Source organism: Amphiura filiformis, chromosome 1, assembly GCF_039555335.1.
Source record: "Amphiura filiformis chromosome 1, Afil_fr2py, whole genome shotgun sequence".
Taxonomy (NCBI): domain Eukaryota; kingdom Metazoa; phylum Echinodermata; class Ophiuroidea; order Amphilepidida; family Amphiuridae; genus Amphiura; species Amphiura filiformis.
In genome coordinates this window covers 73590576-73614554 of record NC_092628.1, presented here as the reverse complement: position 1 = coordinate 73614554, position 23979 = coordinate 73590576, and the positions used below count along the sequence as shown (strand labels likewise).

Genomic DNA, 23979 nt, shown 5'->3' with positions numbered 1-23979 from the left:
CTCCATTCGGATTTTCACAATATATTGATAAGACGAACGTAGCCGATTTTCTTACACTATAGTGTCTATCAAATGCAGTCATCAAGGGCGGATGGTCAGGGTTATCAAACTCTTTACACAATCCACAACTGCTGATGTTGCAGCATTGTTCTTTGGCCTTATCAATAGTTTTGCTTAAGGTGTGTGGGTTGTCTGTTCGAATCCTGCTCTATATACCTTCGGTTTTCATCCAGCTGCTTCATGATATCCTGGAGAAAGAAAATATGTTGAGAGGTTTATATTAGAGTCCGATATCACACATGACTGTCTTCATATAGATTTAAAGACATAAACACACAGGCCTCAGCACACTCTACAGGAATTCGATGACCACTGTGGCCATAGCCACACCATGCATGATACAAATCATTTAGTTTCATTCAGGAACGAAGATGTATAATCAGATAATGAAAGTATAACAAGACTAATTCGCGTCTGACGTCAGGGCAAAGACGTGCCGTCATTGGTTGCCGACCTGCGCAATACGGAATTTTCAGTCTACTTGTCAGAATACGCGAACTAGTCTTTTTACCTTTGTCTTTCATTATATATACATGTATGCGCAGTACCCCAGTGTGTCTAGTATAGGCTGAATGTACCCCGGGAACGCGCGACATTGAAGATAGAAAAGATCATTTAAGTGTCATGAAACATACGCACCGAGTAAACTGTCTGTTTCCTTTTTCAGGCAATCTTAACCTACTTATCAACGAAGCCGAATCTGCTGACCAAGGCAGATACCATTGCGCAGTTAACAACACTGTTGGATTACGGAATTCGTTGCCAGCATTTCTCTATGTCAGAGGCAAGTATATAAGAAAAGTAATACAATAAGAGATTATGTAGTATGCTGTCTAACACTTTAGCTAACCAGTTCTTGCATGACACGGACACATGAAAGGACCGCTACTTTCAAACTCATTCGTCCGTCTGGCTGTTAGTCCCGGCTGTTAGTGAATTGCACTGTAAATTGAGTAAAAATGTATATCATAGAAGGTTTAGATTTAAAATATTTCTCCAGCATATTATCAGCATGATGAGAAACCCCAAAATGCAACATATTAAATAAAGCTCCCTATATAGCTTCTTATACCAGCTTGCAAAATGCAATTAATATGGGAATGAATGAATGACTTCACCCTTCTTCTTTCTACAACATTTATCTATGTAAAGGTGAAATCTTAACTGTTTCAAATATATATTCTTTTCTTCTATCACCTTCTCGCCACAAATAACCTTATTAATCTTCTCATAAAAATGCCATTCCAACCACTTTGCATATTCAAACCTTTTTGAATATCATACATACCATGCCAAATACCTTACCTACTTATTTTATAATTATTTTCATTTACCACATTTATCATAATTCATTGCAAATGTCATTTTGCATTATCATTTGATACGCTTTCATATCAACCATGTCAACTACTATCATTATCATGCTATCATTATTTTGATACATTATCATATGAATTATAACTTCATCTTCATCTTTTTCATACCAACCTCCGCTGTCCTACTAATATAAATGAAACGCTTTTTCGTACTCCTCCTATGTCATCCACACATCACGCTTTACAATCACTCCTCCTTCCCTATTCTTACCATCCTGTACATTTACCCTCTATTTTACCCCCCTATGCCACGACCCTGGTCACCTATACGCTACTCCAACTTTGATCATAATCATCGAAATCTCTAACCCACAAACATCATCCATCCATCCATCCATCCATCCATAATTCTTCTGACCTGTATCGCTACACACCTTCCTCCTGCACCAATATTAACCCATCATACAGATCGCCAAACTCCTCCTACTATCATTGCCTTTCCGGAAGATCAAGTCGCTATTCCTGGTGATTCCCTAAATCTTACGTGCGCTGCTACTGGTACACCCTTTCCAATGGTGAGGTGGAAAAAAGGAGAAACTTACGTTGATACGGAGGCCGAATTTCCTGGACGAAACACATTGACATTAGATAATATTCAGGAATCGGCCACTTACACGTGTGAAGCCGAAAATTCAGTTGCATCTATCACCAAAGATATTACGGTTACGATGTTAGGTAGGTAGAACACATGAGTCGTATATTCTTTCTTATTCCTGACACCGCCAGTTTCTTCCTAATGATTATGGTAAAAGCGTACAATAATATGATTGTATAAATTACTAATTAATAACATAATTATATCACCATTCATTTTGCGATTGGGTATAGGTGAAATAAAAAGTATCTCACTATCTACTAACACAATATTCACTGATATTCTTTCTGTTTGTATAATTTACCCTCAAACATGTCAAAGGCCTTAAGAAATTGATTTGCAACGAATCGCCGCTTATAACCTGAGCCATTGTAATACTGTATGTTGACGAAGTTTAAACGTTGGAATCAGAAAAGTAATGCCCTACTTTATCATCTTCGTATTTCTGCAATTTAATTGAATCATGCATTTACCAAGTCATTCTCAGTATTACAAAGTGGACAAATTATAGAGCAGGTGTCATCCTTTTAAAAACACAATCCTTAAGGGATCTAAAATGAGCGTTTATTGCGTTTCAACAGTATTTTTGTGGGACATGAGAGCACCTCAGACCTATCGAATTGCATTCTGAATACGAAGCATGTCTTTCTGATATCAAATAATTTTCATTTTTGAAAATCACAATATAATACAAATTTTATGACAAATTATAAAAATTTGATATTTTTCAAATTTTTGATATATAACAGTCCTCGAAGTAAATTATATAAATCTAATGATATATTCTTAAAGTGTATGTAGCAGGAAGGAAAAGCCGACGGTCAATTGAAAATTTTGACCTTTCATATTGAAGATATGGATTTTTTCCCAAAAAGACCTAATTTTTTTGGTGTTTTGGGGAAAAAAATCCATATCTTCAATACGAAAGGTCAAAATTTTCAATTGATCGTCGGCTTTTCATCCCACCTACATACACTTTAAGTATAAATCATCAGATTTATAAAGTTTACTCAAGTACTGTTAAATATCAAAAATATCAATTTTTAATGATTTGCCATAAAATGTATATTAAATTGCGAATTTCAAAAAATCAAAATTATTTGATATCAGAATGACATTCTTCGTATTCAGAGTGCAATTCGATATGTCTGATGTGCTCTGATGTCCCAAAATAAATACTGTCCAAACGTTCATACCCCAGCCCTTAAGCATCTCAATTTGTATTAATTTCGGTTTCGGGTGGATTTCATCACAAACATGACAAATAACCAATCAAAATGAAGAATTTGCCGCTTTCCCACCACCACCCCCCGTCAATAAGATCTTGGACAAAAAAAACCCAGACCCCAAAAGCATCGTTACTATAAGAAACAATAACTTGTCCACTGGAGGGTCATTGAGATTTTATTAAAGACGTGGGAAACGTGGGATGAAACATCTACTATAATTTTGGTTAAGACTTGACCATATTATTCGGCGCTTCTAAAAATATTTAAAAGCTTTACTTAAGGTTTTCAAACTAATATTCTTTTCATTAATCATTGCTTTTTCAATTATCATGACTTTTCAACTAACATAATACCCAAGCCTATCTTTGTCGCCCGTCCTCATCTTGCAGTTCCTCCTGCTACACCAACCAGTCTTGAAGTCAATCGTGTCACACCTAATTCTGTCACTCTCACTTGGCGATACCGAGATCTTACTCCAGCCGATTACTTCATTGTCAAATACAAACCAAGCGATACACCCGATGAACCATTTATTGAAGTCGGTGGAATTACAGACACGCTGTTTAAGGTGGAGAACCTGGAACCGAGGAGAGAATATGTCTTCAGAGTAGCTGCCGTAAACTCCGCCGGTCTGGGGAACTCAAATGAAATCATTGCTATGACCCACTTTGGTAAAAACAATGCACAATGCACATTGTCATGTTATGTCTTTCGGTGGTTTTCGTTCAATACCTGCAGGCATTTCATTTATTACTGTTGTTGCCCTAAAAATGTTTCTTGCTGCAAGTTGCTGTTTCCACTTCTGTTTGTATTTGTTTATTGTCTCTCTATTTGTGGTGTCATGTTTTTATTTCAACTTGAAGGCATTTTCTCTCTAACATATTTTGTTATTAAATCAACACATTGTCAAATCAATGTTGCATGTTTCGACTTAAAAAAAGCCTATACGGAGCGGGATACGGAGGTCTTATACAGCATATGAATGTTTTCTTCACTCATTTCTAACGACCAATTCATCGCCGGATAAGATATGCCTTTGTTTGAATAGAACAAAAAAGGGAGTAGTTGTAACGAAGTGCGATTTTTTACACATACAAATCATGAAGTGTCCATTGTTCTTTTCAGTGAAACCAAATGCCCCAACAGCCCCAGAGGTTGTTGAGATCAGTCAAAATTCCATCACGCTTGAATGGTCACATAGTAATCCCAATTTGGTATGGAGTTACGTAATCGAATTCAGGCTGACCAGTGAACAAAGGTTCACAAGACTCACGCAAGTCTCGCGGCCAGAGCTCTCTATAGATGGCGTCCTTTCTCCTGGTACTGAGTATGGATTCAGAGTGTTGGCACAAAATAGCGAAGGAATCAGTGGACCCAGCGGAGAAACCATCATTCGAACGCTTGGGATAGGTATACTGAGTGTACATACCGAAATAGCAACCATATAATTCCCGTGAATCGTAGCAGTGAAAATGCCTGTTTGTTCACCAATCTCCAAACTCATTAACAACACTTGTGTGACATTTGATTTGCAGTGATAGCAGTAGTCAACCGCACCTCTTGGCCGTAGCAAAAAAGAGCTCATGCCCCAAAATCATAATCCTTTATATTAACACCTCTCCTCGGGTTCTTCTTAGCAAACTATGTACACATGTTTCTCAAAACATCATATGTTAATGTTAATTATTATGTACATCATTATATTTAATGAAACAATCTTCATCATTCTTCATTGTTTTTCCTGAAAAGTTTTCTGTATGTAGATTTTTTTTTCCTCATATACTTTTAACATACGAGGCAATATAAAACAAGCATACGTCTATGCAGAACACTAACAAACTCTTCTGGTCTAACCAGGGACCGTGATTTACCATACATGTACACACAACGTTCATCATCGCATGGCTACTTCATCACCAGACGTTACAACTTACAACTGCCGATGGTCAGATATTTCCTGCTAGAAAAAACCATGTGAAATGGTTAATTACAAACATGGAGAAAATTAATCAATTAATTATTACCGCAAGATGAATTTTATGAAGTAAACTCTCGGCCCGGGCTCTCGGTGCCCCTGCAATATAATCATTGAAATGCCATACGCACTTGCATAGGGCCTGCACTTTGGCTTCACATTTGAAAGGGGCGTGAATTCATTTTTGGATACGCCCCTATTATAATTAGGTAATCCTCACACACATTCCCTATGTATATACATGTACCACATGTAGTAAATCTATCTGCTTTATCTGTATTGTGACGTTCTTAAGCAAATAGTTAAACACGATTTCATCAAACATTATAACAATAGCTCTTTTACAGTGTGCAATCATCCCGGGCAATAATTGGGCAATAATAGAGGATGTGCGTGAAATTATTGATTGGCTCCATACAAAGGATTTGAACCGGTGTCCTTCACCGTAATCATGGCGCAATGCAGTGCATTTAATCAAACGTTGTCGTCAACCTATTTGATCGTATAGTGCATTTGTTATGTGTGTGTGACGAGCTGTCGCGGTAGATTGCAATAGCTTGTAATCATGGTTTTGTTGAATGAATTTGAGTACTCCGCCATATTTACAGTATGATACGTCATAATCTAGGTGATTATTTGCATTGGATGTCTTGAATACGCTGGCGAAGTTGTGTAATAATCGGATTAATGGTATAACAGTAGATGAATACAAGGTTTGAATATATCGCGTTGCAAAGCCCCATTCAGTGATCCCAGCGAAAGTGAAAAAAAAATCAAATTGTTACTTTTATCAATTTTTTAATGAAAAAATGGGCAAAAACCCAAGAAAACGGCAGTATCGACGAAGTTGAAGCCCCGTTGAAATACATGTAGCTAATTTATATATAGGCCTATTGTCAGTATATAAATTACAGATTCACGTAAATGCATTATTTTTGTCTTAAATAGGCCTACTCGGCTTTCGGCTGAACCACTAGCAGAAGATACCAAATTGATGTTTTATGACCTTTGAAATTCTTTTGTTGCGAGTGACATGGTCAGTTCAATTCACGCCGAGTGTCCTTGACAGGTTTGACTCTGCTTCAGTGGTCATGAAAGAATTCAAAAGATAACCTCTGCCCCACCAATCCCAAGCAATTGTCTGAAACTGCTCTTCGGATGATGTATCATAAGAACTCAGTCGTCAAATGATGATAGTCATATAATGACCAAAAGATTATTACTGACTATATCATTGAAGACTGAGTACAAAATCTGAATTTTGATGATTTTTACGATCACTGAATGGGCCGTTAGTACCCTCCTCTCCTTACCCTGGCAATATGAATCAAAGAAAAATAAAGAAAAAATTAAATAAAACAAGAAAAAAAAAGTCAAAGAAAAGAAACAATAAAAGAAAAACAAATATGAAAAGTTCGAACAATATTTGGTTTATAAAATTAATGTGACCGTGATGAGGCTCGAACTCACCACCTTCCGATTTAAATTTCGAAGCGCTCGTGTACCAAATTCTGATGCCTTACCAAGTGAGCTGTGCTCCTGAGATACGAAATAAAAATAAAATAATACACTGTATACCTGCTTGTGTCGGTAATTGATTTGCTCTAATTCCATAATGGTACAGTGCAACAGAGCAAAAATGCCCAAAATTTAAAAGCTATATAATTTATGAACAATATACACTACACATAAAAATACTAATACAAGGGAATTTCAACATAAGAATCCAAACAATTAAGTACCAACATGCACAGCTTTGTCCTTATATCACATTTGGGTTTTTAACAAAATGTTATCAAACCTCTACTGTGATTGGCAGCTGCACAAGGCATCTCTTTGATAGCTGATAATGGCCATCCATTCAGCAAGTGGCTACTAACTGACCTTGACAGGCTTGAATGAGCACTGTCATCTGCTACAAAACCATCACACTCTAGGACCTGGTCACTCCATGATCCAACAGAGAGCACAGTACTTTGACAATGGAGTGAAATTATTGATTAAAAGTACAGCTCCTATGCGTGTATAGCAAAAAAAATTGGAATAGAATGTTTGGAATCATGTAACTAAAATACTAAATGCATTCTGCAAAATGTGCTCTGACCAATATATAAAGCATTTCATTAGCTTTAATTTGACATATTGTTTGACATGTTTGGAATTATGGTAAATCATTAAATTAAATATTTATTAATTAATCAATTATGTCAATTAATTAAAAATTTAATGCAAATATACATATTTTCTCTGACAGAATTGTAGGATTTGACAAGAGCCATCTTTCTTGTAAGTTTGATTCTTATAACATACCGGTATCGTATTGCGTCCCCAGTTATAGTTGCAGAAAAAATACGCGTGCAGGACACACATACGCACACACCCCCACACACCCAGAGGATCGTACCGTTTTACAATCATATAACATTCATTGGCGCTAGTAGTAGTAAATTCCAATTTTCTTTGCTTTACCTCACTTGTTCTGCTCAAAATTAAAAGGGGACATATCTGACAGTAAAAGCATTTTTATGGAAATTATGTTTAACTATTTGCTTAAAGAGCACAAAACAGATAAAGCAGACAAATTTACTATACATAAGCCTATACATGTATGGTATGCCAGGGACTGTTTAAGAATATATCATTTACTTCGAGGACTGTTATATATCAAAAATGTGAAAAATATCAAATTTTAATTATTTGTCATAAAATTTGTATTATATCGTGAATTTCAAACAATGAAATTATTTGATATCAGAAAGACATTCTTCGTATTCATAATGCAATTCGATATGTCTGATGTGCTCTCGTGTCCCAGAAAAATACTATCGAAACGCTCAAAACGCTCATTCCAGATCCCTTAATTTGGTTAATTTTCTTTGTCTTTTTTTTTTTTTCTTTTCTTGTTTTATTTTTTTTTCATTGATTTATATTGCCAGGGGAAGGAGATGGAACTAAAGGCCCATTCAGTGATTTTTTGATTTTTTGTCATCCCGACGATCGTAAAAAATCATCAAAATTCAGATTTTGGATATTAGACTGCGGAACTCAGTCTTCAATGAGTCAGTAATTTTTATATTTTGGACATTATTATGACTATCATTTGAGGACTGAGTTCTTATGATCCGAGGAGCAGTTTCAGACAATTGCTTGTGATTATTGGGACAGAGGTTATCTTTTGAATTCTTTCATGACCACACAAGCATAGTCAAACCTGTCAAGGACACTCGGCGTGAATTGAAAGACCATGTCACTCGCCACAAAAGAATGTCAAAGGTCATAAAACACCAAGTTGGTGTCTTCTGCTATCTAAAGGCGTATGGCTGATTTTGTACCTTTCGTCATTGTCTGTCATAGATGTGCTAACATAGCTTGCCAGTGCAGTGGTTCAGCCGAAAGCCGTGTGTCTAAGACAAAAAATAATGCATTTACGTGAGTCTGTAATTTATATACCGGTACTGACAGTATATAAATTAGCTACATGTATTTGAATGGGGCTTCAACTTCGTCAATACTGTCGTTTTCCTGTTTTGTTTTTTTTGCCATTTGTTTTTCATTAAAAAATTTATAAACGTAACAATTTGATTTTTTTTTCACTTTCGCTGGGATCACTGCATGGGACTTTGTAGCGCGGATTATTCAAAACTTGTTTTTACCTACTGCTATATAGTATTAATCCGATTATTACATAACTTTGCCAGCTTATTCAAGACATAGGTTATGTAAGGGATAAACTGTACATGGGTATAGAGGCCCTGCATGCTTTTATCGATTGGCTCCAAACAAAGGATTTGAACCGGTGTCCTTCACCGTAATCACGGCGCAGTAGCCAACAGTCCATTCAATCAAATGTTGGCAGTGTGCGAGACGAACGATGTATAAATCTAGAGGTCACATCATCACTTATCATGCTTATTGTTGTCCAATGCATATACTGTGTGTATTGTTCCCGGAATTGTCAATGCAGTCAAGCAAACAGGTATTATATTTTGAAAAGGCCGCTATAGTATATTCACAGGGGTGTCTTGAATGGCCAATCATATGGGACATAATCAAATTGCAGTGACTGCTTCCTTTGTTACCACATGTCAGTCATCTTGTGATTATTGGACCATGTAAACCTGCAAAAAACGAGACAAAGTGCTGGCCCTATGATGTGCTTGATGAAAACATTGATTCCAGTAGTAGGCTATCTATTTAGTAAAGAATACTCCTTGCATGTCACATCATACAATATGTATGTAGTTAGAAAACCCTGCATCGTCCACGTCTTAAAAAAGTTAGGAATGATCTTTTAGCTAGCTCATAGTTTTCACAAATAAATGCAGTTTAAATTTGCGCAAATCGCAAAGTATATCGAAATACCGTAGTTTGGCATGAATTAATTTACTTCACTCTCAAAAGCACTAGAATGTACTTGAAATTTAACATTGCATTGAATGTGATTTGTTCCCTTCACAAATACCTTAACGCAAATCATAAATTTGATTTGTAAATGTACGCGTCACAATATCATCACAATGACGAATCCGCTTTGCGTACGAACCAGAGACATTGTTTGTACCCTCAGAAATACAGTGATATTCTGTGTACAATGCACACGACAAGATATAATTACAAACATTGTGCAATACAATTAACGTTTGTATCTCTGTTTCTTACACAAGCACCATTCGCCAGTATAACATAGCCTTATTTATATATATAACACGAATTATTTTTGTCATTGGTCAACTCACAGACCAAACTCCGAGTCCACCTGCATTTGATGTCACCCCAACTCCTGGACCAATTCAGCTTGGAGGGTCACAAAACCTGACCTGTGCAGCAAGTGGCTACCCAACCCCGACGGTGCAATGGTTTGAAGGACAAGATCCAGTAGGAACCGTACTATCAGAAGGCACTGGTGAAAGCACTCTCCTGGTGGAAAACGTACAAAACATTGTAGAATACAATTGCTATGCTTTCAATCAGTACGGGACTATCGGATCTTCTGTTAGACTTGAACCAGTTGACCAAGGTACGTAAAGTTTAGTGATAATTGCCGTGAAATTTATGATAATCAGTGTACTTCGGTTATATTTATAAATGCGCTTTTATAAATACGCACGTGACTCATGGGCACGACATACCAAGACCAGCAAACGTGACCCGAAATCCTCATGCATTGGCCACTATACAGAAAAGGATAGGAACTCTGTTCAACGACGGAAACGTTTACAATATAATCACAAAGTTGAACAAAATAGACAATTTTGCTGCACAGTAGTCTTCTGTTGTTCCGTCTTTGCATTCAAATGTATAGAAAGACCATCCGCTATGCTTTTTCCGAGTCTTACTGTCAAAAGCTGTTATGGTAGCACGGAGGTGGTCACGTGTGTATTTATAAAAGCGAATTGATAAATATAACCGAAGTACACTGTTAATGATGTGACAAGAACCTTCTTGTTCGATTTCGTAAAATTAAGTAAGCTTAATAACAAGACATATTTAAATTCATGGAAATATGTTTAATTTACTGCTATTGTCTTTATATTTTCTTCACAGGACAAGGTGGCAGTACAGGTTCACCAGGAGGCAACACTGGTACACCCCCAGAGTTTACCTTCGAACCACAAAATACTGTGGTGGAAAGAGGCGGCAGCAAATTCATCTTGTGTTCAGCTAGTGGTGATCCTATTCCAGACATCAGATGGCTTAATAGAGGCAATGTCCTGCATCAAAGCGAGCCTGGTACTGGGTACAGCTATCTGGCGATCAGGGATTTCCAAGAAACAGATTCTTACACTTGCCATGCTTATAACCCCCACGGTCAAGTATTCCGTTCAATAACAGTGACTGCCGGTGATGGAGGTGCAGGTAAGTAATAACGTTTAAATATTAAACTTCAACAGCTTGGCGTATCGAGTTTCAAACATTCAAATATAATACACAATGTTTTCTGATTCCATGCACATTTAAACCGCTGTTCTTTTATCACCTCGTCTGCCACTCTGGTGTAAACACAGGGAGTGAACATTGTAATAAGGACGAGTTTTAAGATCATATTTGATAGCTCTTTCAAACGGGTAACATGTATGAATTACTATCCAAATGACACGGGGATCTAAATTTGTAGTTCCGGTGAATGGGTTATGTAAATAAGCCCCCACCCCGGTTAATGTTGAATCCTACCTTTTTGGTTACGCGCATCTAGTGCCATCCAACCCCGCATCCAACATTGATTGGTGGGGAAGGGGGAGGATTGGGGTGCCAGGAAAATGTATAGGCTTGACACCAAAGAAACGTCCATTTCATTATGTTACAAATAACGTTTTCCAAAAGTGTCCCAACACATTTTGGCTAGCATTGTAGGGAGTGTTTTAGGTGCAACCCTGGCATTGCATATCCTATGATTTTCTGCTTCTTAATGTTGCATATCACAAGGTTTCTCTGCCCAAAACTTTCCCCTTCAGGTCCTGGTCCAGCAACAGATGCTCCTCCAACACCACCACCAGCAACAACGGCAAGGCTCTTCACAACATCAGCCCCAAATGCTACTACCGCCGGACCTACCAGTCCACCAGGTGTGACTAGCCCCCCTACAGGAGGAAATGGTGGCACTGGAGGCACTGGAGATGCAAATGGTGGTAGGGTAGATGCGGATTCAGTTCTTCTTCGGTGGTCAACAGTGCCAGGAGCACAGTCGTATCTGATCGAGCAGAAAACTGGGGGAGGACCTTACCAATATGTTTCTCAAACAAGAGGCAATGAGCTTTTGGTAGAGAATCTGGAACCTTACACCGATTACACATTTAGAGTGTCTTACTACGACCAAAATAACAATCTGGTAGAAGGAACGGAGATTACCGTGAGGACGGCAGCAAGTGGTAAGCGATGCATGATAGTCCCGATGATAGTTTGTCAAATAACACTTTAATCATGATCTATATACCTGAAAACCGTATCGAGCTAATTTCTAGGAGAGACCCAATCCAAATCCAACCTAATTTATTTGGACACGCATCCAAATCGCATCCCAATATGGCATTAACGTTGCTCTTGCTTGGCACTTTATTTCAATTTGGTTGATTTTCAATGTATATGAATTAGAACAGTAAGAATTAGGATGAATAATCAGGAATTCACTGGTTGTTCAGAAAATGTAGGACCATTACAATATAGACTGATGATACGTTACAATTCTTATAACATGTTTTGCATAAAGCATTCAGTATTTAGCGTAAGAGTCAGTCACACGGCCTGTCTTTTGTTTAACTAGTTAGTTTAAGACGATCCCGCATTTTTATTTGTCTTGACTCAACGGTCAATATCTAGCGTTTAGAAAATAACAAAAATGAAAACTAAATTTGTGTTACCGAATGAAACTTTCCATTTGAGGCTACAGCAAATTTTATACCACATCAACGACAAAGGTTATAACAAATTAAGACGGTGGAGTTTTTTGTTTTTGGTTACCCTGTATATTGAAATACATTATATTTGATTATCTTTTATAAAGGATTTTTATACACCAAAAAATAGCTGTTTAGTGCTGTAACTGCAAAATATCCGATACCTGACCATCTTTCGGCCGGTTAATAGTCTATATAATAATTGTGTGCAATTGTGTGTATTCTTGCGTCTTCATCTGTTGTTTTCATATTTTTCACCTTCATTATCTCACAAAGTACACAATGTACTGTTTTTCTTCTTGGGCTTGGGAGGTGGTGAAGTAACTTCCCCATCACCTACAACAAGTAAGTTCGTCAATTTTGTTGGCATTGACTCCGTCGCTTTGACAAACCTCCGACGAATTAATTGACGAAGAGGCTCGGTCATAAAGCTGCTGGAGCTACTTAGTTCTATATCGCTTTGATCAGAGCCAACAGGAGGGACACTGCGCATACCACTAATATTATGTGTTACTTATAACGTATTGATCATTTAGAATTGTGAACAACAGTACAATGTCCTAAACATGGCAAATAGGAAATGTGTTGCAAAAAGGTAAACTTCCTTTACACGAGTGGTAACAGCGCATTATAATTCCCGCCATTTTTGGTTCTGGTCAAAGTACACTACTCTTGGACTCCATCCGGCTTGAAGTACGAAGTATATATAAAGATATTGCGATTTACGGTAGATCACAGCATCTACCCACATGGCGCATAAACGTGGGGGAAGTTATTTCATACTTCAAGCTAGATTTAGTGCATACTACTGACCTTTACTACTTCTACTACTATAGTACTACTACTTTAGTACTACTACTTCTACTACTACTATTTCTGCTACTACTACCACCATCATCATCATCATTACCACTGCCACAACCACCACCACTACCATATCAACAACACATCATCCACCATCAGGTCCGAGGACTGGAGAAGAAGAAGTTTAATATTATGAGGATTCATTGTGAAAAATAACATTTCATCAGCTCTCTTTAACATGTAGCGGATTACTTGTCTTACCAGGGATGGTATTACCAATTGAAGTGAAATCCGGAACACAACAAAGACATGAAAAAGTTGCACCGCGCTGTTGTCAAATGTCAATGCGTTAAAAATTCCAGGTGCCGTCATACTACAAGAGGATATACGGGTGCATCGATTTCACGAAAACCTCAGATGATAGAATATCTTCGTCGCATTAGTTCTTGGCATGTAATTGTTAGTTTTATGATTATGTTTTTACAGTTTAATACCCTGTCTCTCACACCCCCAACCAATCCTTAACAGTTAATATCTAAAAACAATTCCTTCATTCCATTAATCTGCCATTAACGTTGTGCAATCATCAATGATCATCGATTGAATCTAATTATGATTTGAGTCATGATGCCATGGTAAATGCTTCATTTTATTTCGTTCAATGTGGCAGTACCGGATGTATACCCACAAAACCTGAGGGCAGAAGCCTTACCTCCAGCCAATGGCGACGCTCCTGCATTGCAAGTATCATTTACAAGACCCGAAACAAGCGGGATCATTACCGGCTACAATGTTTACTATACCGACGATCCAAGTCGGTTGTTCGGCGACTGGGGACAGATGTTCTTTCCAGAAACTGGCCAATCTGAAATTACAGGCGTTATAAGCAATCTTTTTCCCGATACCACGTATTACTTGAGCTCTACTACAGTCAACGAAGCTGGACAGGGACCGGCGTCGTTTCTGGCGGTAGCCCGAACCTCTGCTGGTGGTAATTACGTATAATAATTAACATTATTAATATTAGCAGATCTTATCTTTTGTCTTTTGGTAAATAACCTATATGTTGCGTAATAGAACACTTTACATCACGAAAACAAAGGTGTAAACTGTATCCACATTAAAAAATCAATCAGCCTTCTCTGAACGAAAATTTGTTCAAGTTTTAATGCTAAAACGTGTCTCTAGGACCAATGAAGAAAGGCAAACGCTCTTAGCGTCCAACATGCCTAAATACGATGAGAATAAGCTAAACCTGCAAAAATTAATAATAACCACGATAACTCTAACCAAAATAATTTGATTAATGCTTTGCTAATGGTTAACAGCATGCTATGAACCAGGAAAAGGTTAAATCTCTTAAAGGCAATCGCTTTGAATTTGACTAGATCCTAGTAATATATGATTTCAAGTCAAATTTGAATAGAATTCATGTCAAATATGACCCGACTAGTATGTCAATTTTGACATGATTGTGGTTTAATTTGACTAGATATCATAATCTGCAAGCCATAACAAACCGCAGAATAACGTTTCAAAACCATTTGTTCCCTTGGTAACAGATCAACCTAGTGTACCTGACACACCAGAGGCTCCCATTGTCCGAGAAGTCACTGCTTCCTCAGTCACACTCATTTTTGCTCCTGCACCGGACATCCGTTCATACAACTTGGAATATCAAGAATCATACCTACTACCTGATTTCAAAGAGATACCAGGCATAGAAGAGACGCAATATACAGTTGGAAACCTAAAGCCTAATACAGAGTATGCTTTCCGTGTGAGCGGGCAAAATGACCAGGGATCAAGTGGACCAAGCAGGGAAACTTTCGTAACGACGAGCGGTGAAGAAGGTAAGTTCATGTTGCACTGAAATTTTTATGGATTATCTACCATTCTACCCAAATGTTCTATTTAGGCAATTTTTGTGTTATCGGAGTTTTTAGTGACTTAAATGCCAGACTTTCTGTAACGACACAGGTCAATTATACATAATATGTGCGCGGCAGAGGTAGTATATTTATCCGAGAGGGGGGGGGGGCACTCAACTTTGGAAGTGACGGGGATGTACGGACAGCAGTTCGAAACTATGGGTCTTTCGGTGACAGCCTAGACACCGTAAAAGGGGGCCTTTCAGTGAGAAAGCTCCCAAAAGGGGTCTTTCCGTGAGACTGGAGAAAATCCGACCAAAAAGTGTCATTTAGTGAGACTGGGAAAAAATTTGGGTCCAGATATAAAAGTTGATACAAAATTTCCAATAATTTATCAATATTTTAAACAATTTGAAAATTTTTGAAAAATTTGAATACAAATCATGAAAAATGTGGTCATTTAATGAGAGATTATCAGAAATTTCCTAAATATATTGAAAAAAGGGGTCATTTGGTGACAGGAAAACAAAAAAAGGGGGTCATTGGGTGTGAGGTAGTTAAAAATGGGGGTCAATGTGGCCGCACATCCCCGTCACCCATTTTTTGTGAGTGCCCCCGGGTACTTATCGCGTGTGTCACTCATAAAATGAACATTTTGGCTTATACAATTCCAATACTTGGTATATTTGAACATCAGAAACATTGTTAGGTTAGTAATATTAGAATTGATTATAACTAGGTTTTTAGTAACGCGAGTTATGCATGAGTGCCAAATATATAAGTGTATTTTTTGGCCTTTGTTGAACCCAGCAAACACCAAAATGTTTTAAAAACGTTTTAAACAGGTTACATACCGTAAACGTAAAAATCGAAAACGTTTTTTGTTTGCTGGGCATATGCCCTGGTGTATACTTTTATGTTTTAGGTGATTAATTTCATATTTTAATGACATACTGTCGTCATAGTTTTAAACTGCTACGGAGCTTTTCATCAGACTTCTTCTCTCCTATATAGGGTGCACAACTGATAAGTTCCCGAATACTTTTAAAAATAAGTCGAAAAATATTTACGAAATGTAAAATAAGTGTAAAAAGATATGTATAGCCCTATTTGTTTTACCCCTGTGGACCAATTTATAACGTCACACATCATTGCGTTCAGTCACAATGGTTAATTGTGTAAGAAAAGAGGCCGTTTTAAAAGTTGCACCTGAGTCCATAGCAGTCAGGTTTTCTGTGACAAACACACGAATAGGCCTGGCTGACTGTATTGTTTGAGAGTTGACTATAATGGACTCAGATGCAACTTTTAACACTGTTTAAAACGGTCTCTTTTTTACATAAATTATGAACCAGTGACTGAACGCAATGGACATGTGTGAAACAAATAAGGCTACACATAAACACGTTTTCATTTCGTCAAATATTTTTTGATTTATTTTTAAAAGTATTTGGGGGGGGGGGGACTTATAAGTTGTGGACCCTATACATTGTTTTTTTATCACTTATCACCATGAACATAGAGGGAAATACCTCTTTCCAAACATTTTCATCAGCTTCTAACGACATTACAGTCAGGAGCACAAGGAGAGGAGAAGCTAACCCAGCAAACACAAAAACGTTTTTAAAACGTTTTAAATAAGTTATATTTTGGATTTTGGTAAAAACGTTTTAATAACATTAAAATGTCGGGTTATATAAAGGTTATGAAATCGTTTTAAAACGTTTTGTATGAAAACACACTACAACAATATTTTTAAAATGTTTTCGAAATGTCATTGTAAACTATTTTTGCAAACATTTTTGACCAAATATTTTGTCAACACTTAAATAACATTATGTTAAAATATTTGCACCCAGCAAACACAGAAATGTTCTTAAAATGTTTTTTACAAAACGTTTTAATAACATTTAAATGTCGGGTTATATAAAGGTCGTGAAAACATTTTAAAAACGTTATTGTAAATATTTTGGGCAAACATTTTTTGCAAAATATTTTTTTTTATTTAAAATAGCATTCTGATTACAATGATTTGTACCAAGTTTTCACAAATGTTTTAGGAATATTATTAAAACGTTATACCCTTTGTATAAACCCGACATTTAAATGTTTTCTGTAAAACTGTTTGCTGTGCAGTAAATTACCAACAAATGTTATTTAATGTTATGAAAACGTTTTATACCATTAATGTACCCTTTATATAACCCGACATTTAAACGTTTTCTGACAACCTTTTATAACCTTTTGCGAATGATGTCGAAAACGTTTTGGGTAAGTCGCCAGCGTATCAGTTTGAATCTGTAATGAAAACATGTATTTGCTAGTACCCATCCAATATTGTAATTTATAGACTATGTAGATGAATTTGATGTCCAAGTATCTCACATGACTGCTAATTGCACTACTAATTTATAACAAATTAATTCTTTTGTGTTTACATTGATTGAATAATTATTAGAGATTGCAATTTGACAACAGCACAAATGGAATTGTTAACATGTTTTTAACAATCTGGTATCAGACATGTCATATCACAATATGTTTTACTGTTTAAAGGGACATTCAGAGATTTTGTGTTGACATTTTTGACAAGAACCTACAAAGAGTAGATTTGTCATTACCTCCGTGGTCTGGGTTGTGCGTCCAGCGAGCGTAAACATTAAAGTGATAAACAATAAACAATTACGATGATTGGCTGATCAACGGTCTTGGCAATAAGGTGGTTGACCTACTTTGGTTATCGGCACGCAGAAGGGGAAGAGACTTCGCCTCTCTTATGCGATCGTAGATCTCCAGCACGTATCCTGGCCACTGAAGTACTAAAACATTAACTTGACACATTTTAAAAGTTGAAAAAAAAACAACATCATAGTGCCTTTCAAGACACTGGGATCACAATTGTAATTTTGTAGTTGTAACTAGGCTGTTCTTTTATGCATTGTAGCATACGTAGCATTAACAGATTTCATTCCACCACTCCAACAAAATCAGTGAATGTGCCTTTAAGAATAATATTTTAATATTTTAATTACAATTGCCAATAACCTTAAAATCCAGGCTGAAAATCCTGACTTATGTGATCCATAGTAAATTGCATATGCACAGCCAGATTCCTCACTTGCGTGTAGAGGTGCGTGTGTGTACCACAACGTGGTTTCCATTCGTGTTTCTTGAAGGAGACCGTCCTAAATTAAACAAATTGTCTCGCTAATAAATGCACGACAATTTTCAATTTTAATGCTGAAATGTGGACACTTGTGGCCTAAAACCGAGCCAAAGGAAGATAACATTGCGGTCAGTACGTCTCTGCAACCAGGGATATGATGTTGAACTGAGATCTACGGAGTTAACAGCAGGAATCTGGCTGTGATGGTACCAAGCAGTGCCCATTGCTGCACTTCTACGCATGAAACAATACCTTGCATGCATCATGAGTTAATTCCTGTTATTTATTGCACACTACTAATATAAGATGAGTAGAGTACATTCATTTGCAAACCGAGTAGTAAACCGAGTGGCACACTGATGGATCCCTAGCTAGACGAGCACCACGTCCGAGAATGCAGCACTTATGCACAGGTTTTTTATGGATGGATTTCCCGCATTATGACTCCAACATTATTTGATGATAACCTGCTTTCATTCTTAGTCTCCATACCAACTGCAATACCACGTGATATCCGAATCAACACATTAAGTTCCCACTCCATTATGCTGGAATGGCAACCAGTGCATCACCCTGCCCTGACTGCTTACGTAGTTTACTACACAGAAGATCATAATCTACAGCCTACAGAATGGGATCGAGTGTTGGTAGAGCCGAAGGGACCTCGTCCTGGTGTTATTGTCAGCAGTTTGGAGCCTGACACAGTCTACTATGTAACAGTATCAGCATATTACTCTAATGGAGAAGGTCCCACTTCACAGGTGCATCAAATACGCACAGCATCGAATAGAGTTCGTCCACTAAGACCGCCTGGAGAGATTGGACTCAACGGCGGTAAGAGCGGTCGGTCTAATCCCGATCAAAGGGAAAAGTCCCCATAGCCTTATACTTAGAAATAAACTTTTTATATTACGCTCATTAGAAACTGTTCACTCAGTACGCCAGTGCCCATCCTCTATTGTTATGCATAGTCGTGCTAAAAGTCGATCGATACATGTTGAAATCAGCATAATTCAGAATACACCCTTTTGCTTTCTCGGTCAAATAAAATACAATAATTTTATTTTTTCAGGAATGTCGAATAAAAACATGGCACTTTAGCGTTTCAAACTAATATAGTTCGCTAAAGAAAGATTTTCTCACCTCTATAGGCTGCTATAAGCTACATCGTGTGGGTCTATATATTATAGTTATGATTTAACTTTTTTCACTTATCACTGCCAAAATGTCCAACTCAGTACTTCCATTCTAATATAACCAGCAGAAATAATCGACATTTCTATTGTGACTTGCAAAATCATCCATTCATGGGTACATTCGCGAGTTGATTGTGACAACATTGGTAGTTGGAATTTAAAAATGGTGCAATCAAAACCGAAATTCTGACAAAACTATGATATATAATAGCTCTATATGATGTGCTTTAGAAAGTTCGGAAATATCTTTCAGAAGCGAATTATATTACTTTGAAAAGCAAACACGTATAAGTCAAAATTGAAACCAATTGGAACAGGTCCTAGATGATAAGGTTTACTTTAATGTTACTTTGCTTTACCTTGCTCTAGTGCCGTATGATTATGTAATATCATAAGGACTGGCTTTCAAGTAATATTCGCTCTCGTTTTTGTTCTTGCTTTACTTGCCGGATGCCTATCAGCTGTAGGGCTATAATGAAATGTTTTACTTTTGTTCTTTCCAAACTTGTTTGAAAAAAGCTACTTAAAATGCATGAGAATATAAAATAAAGCACTAACCTGTATAATGTGTTTGCAGTTGGTAACTTGTGATGCAAATGTCTATGGTGGAATAAAACATCGTTATCGGGTCCACTCCACTCCACCCACACTTCTCCTCTTCTCTCCTCACCTCTCCTCTCATTACTTCTCCTCTCCTCTCCCCCCCTCACCTCTTCCCTCCTCACCCATCCTCTTCTCTTCTCTCCTCTCCTCTCCTCTCCTCTCCTCTCCTCTCCTCTCCTCTCCTCTCCTCTCCTCTCCTCTCTCTCCTCTCCCTCTCCTCTCCCTCTCCTTCCCTTCCCTTCCCTTCCTTCCCTTCCCTTCCCTTCCCTTCCCTTCCCTTCTCTTCTCTTCTCTTCCCTTCTCTTCTCTTCTCTTCTCTTCTCTTCTCTTCTCTTCTCTTCTCTTCTCTTCTCTTCTCTTCTCTTCTCTTCTCTTCTCTTCTCTTCTCTCCTCTCCTCTCCTCTCCTCTCCTCTCCTCTCTTCTCCTCTCTCTCCTCTCCTCCTCTCCTCTCCTCTCCTCTCCTCTCCTTTGGTACTTTCCATTCTTTTCTTCTCTTCCATTTAAGACGAGGGCTTATAATGTAGACATTATAGTATTTTATATGTTATAATATAATATTTGTAATTTAAGAAACTAACCTTTCCTAACTATGTAACCAATAACAGGTGATTTGCTGCCCTCACCCTCTCAGCCACGAATAGATGCAGTAACCGCGACATCAGTGTCGCTAGGATGGCAGCCAGGATCTCCAGACTTCGTGGATTATTACACCGTGGAATACTTCCGTACGGACACGGGGGTCATGCAGTCTGTAGACGTCTATGATAGTACAACATATACTGTCGAGAGACTGGAACCTTTCACGGACTATGTGTTCAGAGTGTACCCCGTGAATCGGGCTGGAAGAGGGAGAGTAGTCAAGAGACTAGAATTGCTACTACTGAATTTCGTATGTCATTGTGTGCAATATTATAGTATAATTCATAGTGATAATTAAAATGTGTGTACCGTAATTATACTGTAGTATTAGAAGTAATTGTCTTGAAATGTGTAGATAGTAATATTTTAGATCTAATGCAATGCTCAGCTAATAGGGATATAATGTATACAATGTAGTAATGTAGAAGTGTTTTAGTTATTTACTTGTAATATTGTTTGTCCCAAATCGAATTGTCATGATTGTCGCAAATATTGTTTTCCCTAACGTACCCACAGCAGCTGAAGGGTGTATCCCATCATGCATCTGCTTGCTCCATAGCAAATGCATACAAAACATAAGTAAGAGCGGCTTAGATATTGAGCGCTATGGATACTTTCACAATACTTTGGAGATCATATTTTTTTCAAACAAAGGTCTTAACTCCCCTGATATAAGTGAGTAATTGAAAGTTTAAGTGAGGGATTTTGTGTACACTATCTATGACATGTGCAGTTCTACTGTGGTACTGCAGAGCATGATGGGATACACCTATCTGCTGCTGTGTAACGTACCTAACAAGCCAATCTGTGTATACATACAATAAACATTGGAGTTTGTACACAACCCATTTTAGAAACATATGAGAATATCCCCCGTCAGCATGGAATGCTGTACTCAATAGCCAGCATCCCATAAAAACACAATCCTATCACCAATCAGTGAAGGTGCGATTGTTGTAAAACACGAACTACGTGTGATGAAAACTACATAATAAAATAGTTACACCAATATTTGGATCCTGGGTTCTCTACCGGAAGTCAGTTTGACCGAAATTTCTTCCCAGGTTATAAGGCGTATTGCATAACAATCGATACAGTTCGGAAGTTAAACCATCTCCTTTGTCATATAAGACGCATACATCTCGGAGAGTAATCCATACGCATATTGAATTGTGAGAAGGAATTTCGGTCACACTGTCTTCAGAGTCTATGGTCACTTTCGGTTTTCGGTAGACGAACCCAGTATCCACTTATAACATTGTATGTTTTTTTATTTTTTATAACAGACACACTCTTTGACCAATTTGACGCAACTGGGTGTATTATACCTGCAGATATACTGACAATTCGGTGATCCTTTGCGCGGATACGAAAATCAGTGCCAATGCATTGCAAAATAGAGGAAACAGAAGACAACAATCCATTACATATCAAATAAAGATTGTTGACTTCAAGTGTTCATGCCACTTGTATTTTATTTATCACAAATACAAATTAGCATGTTATGTTTCGTCCCTGTTCGTTAATACATCATAATACGGTACTTAATTTTGTATCTAACAAAATCTCACCTAATTATTTCAGCTCCTGGATCACCACCAGAAGGCCTTACAGCAACTCCCATCAGCTCCAGTGATATCCAACTAGAATGGCAGCCTCCAGCTGTACCTTTTGGTGTCATTCGTGGATATACCGTATACTATACACCAAGTCCACCGCCAGCAGCTGTTGAGGATTGGCTGGTTACTACAACACCTGAACCGCAAGTGAGACTAACAAATCTTGACCCAGATACACTGTATAACTTCCGGGTTGTTGCCTTCAACTCAGTTGGAGATGGTCCAGCCTCTGATACGGTGTCAGTGAGGACTCCTACTCCATCTGTTGGTAAGCTTATAATAATTAAATAAAGCAAAATGACATAATACTACAAGAATGCAACAGAATCACAATCATAGCTAATTATAACCGTCTGCAATCATGCACGGAAGTGTACGAAGCCCGGGCACGATAAATAATAATATTAATATTGTGTGTTTTGAATCAAGGGACTCTTTTTGTTCAAATTCCGTACGGACACAGGGGTTATGCACTTTGTAGACATCTATGATAGTACAACGTATACTGTCGAGAGACTGGAACCTTTCACGGACTATGTGTTCAGGGTGTATCCCGTGAATCGGGCTGGAAGAGGGGAGAGTACTCAAGAGACTAGAATTGCTACTCCTGAATTTCGTATGTGTATAGTAATTCAAATTACTATACACCTGATCCGCGAACTGTGTCTTTTTTAAAGACTCTTCTTGTTAATACTCGATAGTATTTCAAATACGATTTAAATAAATAAATAAATAAAGATTTACCTTGGGCTACTTGTCCTATAAGGCATTGTTGCTTTCTGTTGTAAAATTAAGGTCTGCATTTCAAGGCTGTATATAGCAATCGATGAGCAGCCCAAAATGATCGAGGCTTCGTACTTAACCGCTATATTAATCATCATTTTGTCATCCAAAATTCTTTTCTTCAGATGTACCCCAACCACCAACTGAGGTCCTAAGTGAAGTACTCAGGCCATCTTCTGTAAGGCTCCAGTGGGCCCCAAGCGATCGTGCCACATCATATATTGTAGAATATAACCTTCCTTTTCCTGATGACGCCATTGTGATACGTGTCCCTGTTAACACTAATTCGGCTACAATCGACGGTCTTCAACCCAATTCTGAATATGCTTTCCGAGTTCGTGCATCCAATGATGCTGGACCTGGAGAACTTAGCAGTGCAGTTGTAGCACGAACAGCTGAAGGTAAGTTATAATATCTGTAATCATAGTCTATGATCTGTAATACTGCAATCTGCAATATAGGTTCAAACACTATATGCCTAGCATGACAAGGGTTCAAAATCAACAGCTATGGTTACTGGTTGGGCAGAAAGTTTACACTGGCGAAAAGAAATCTACCACTCAGCCCAAGAATCAATTTTCATTTTCAGATGAAACCAATTAATTTTAACAAGCTACGATAATAAGATAATAGATACCTTTAGGTACCATTGCGTACTTTAATACAAGTAA

General features: G+C 37.6%; 2 protein-coding genes across 2 annotated transcripts in view; both read left to right on the top strand.

Annotated features, from left to right (window-relative positions):
• LOC140152991 (tenascin-X-like) overlaps positions 1–23979 on the top strand; it is a 124850-nt gene that overhangs the window by 65579 nt on the left and 35292 nt on the right. The window contains exons 6-17 of the mRNA XM_072175564.1: positions 728–844; positions 1845–2111; positions 3650–3931; positions 4386–4670; positions 9974–10252; positions 10780–11091; positions 11688–12101; positions 12903–12971; positions 14101–14421; positions 14993–15283; positions 22491–22793; positions 23434–23709. Coding sequence (XP_072031665.1) covers positions 728–844; positions 1845–2111; positions 3650–3931; positions 4386–4670; positions 9974–10252; positions 10780–11091; positions 11688–12101; positions 12903–12971; positions 14101–14421; positions 14993–15283; positions 22491–22793; positions 23434–23709 — 3216 coding nt within the window. The remainder of the gene's footprint in view (positions 1–727; positions 845–1844; positions 2112–3649; positions 3932–4385; positions 4671–9973; positions 10253–10779; positions 11092–11687; positions 12102–12902; positions 12972–14100; positions 14422–14992; positions 15284–22490; positions 22794–23433; positions 23710–23979) is intronic.
• LOC140168484 (pikachurin-like) lies at positions 18704–22249 on the top strand. The gene is made up of 3 exons (XM_072191889.1): positions 18704–19301; positions 20873–21156; positions 22193–22249. The coding sequence occupies exons 1-3, from the start codon at positions 18908–18910 to the stop codon at positions 22247–22249; spliced, it is 735 nt and encodes a 244-aa protein (XP_072047990.1). The 5' UTR covers positions 18704–18907.

Coding starts and splice junctions, on each gene's coding strand:
- LOC140168484 (XM_072191889.1), top strand. CDS start 18,908: ATGACTCCAACATTATTTGATGATAACCTGCTTTCATTCTTAGTCTCC. Junction 19,302..20,872: donor AGAGATTGGACTCAACGGCG/GTAAGAGCGGTC, acceptor AACCAATAACAG/GTGATTTGCTGCCCTCACCC. Junction 21,157..22,192: donor AATTGCTACTACTGAATTTC/GTATGTCATTGT, acceptor TTTTTATAACAG/ACACACTCTTTGACCAATTT.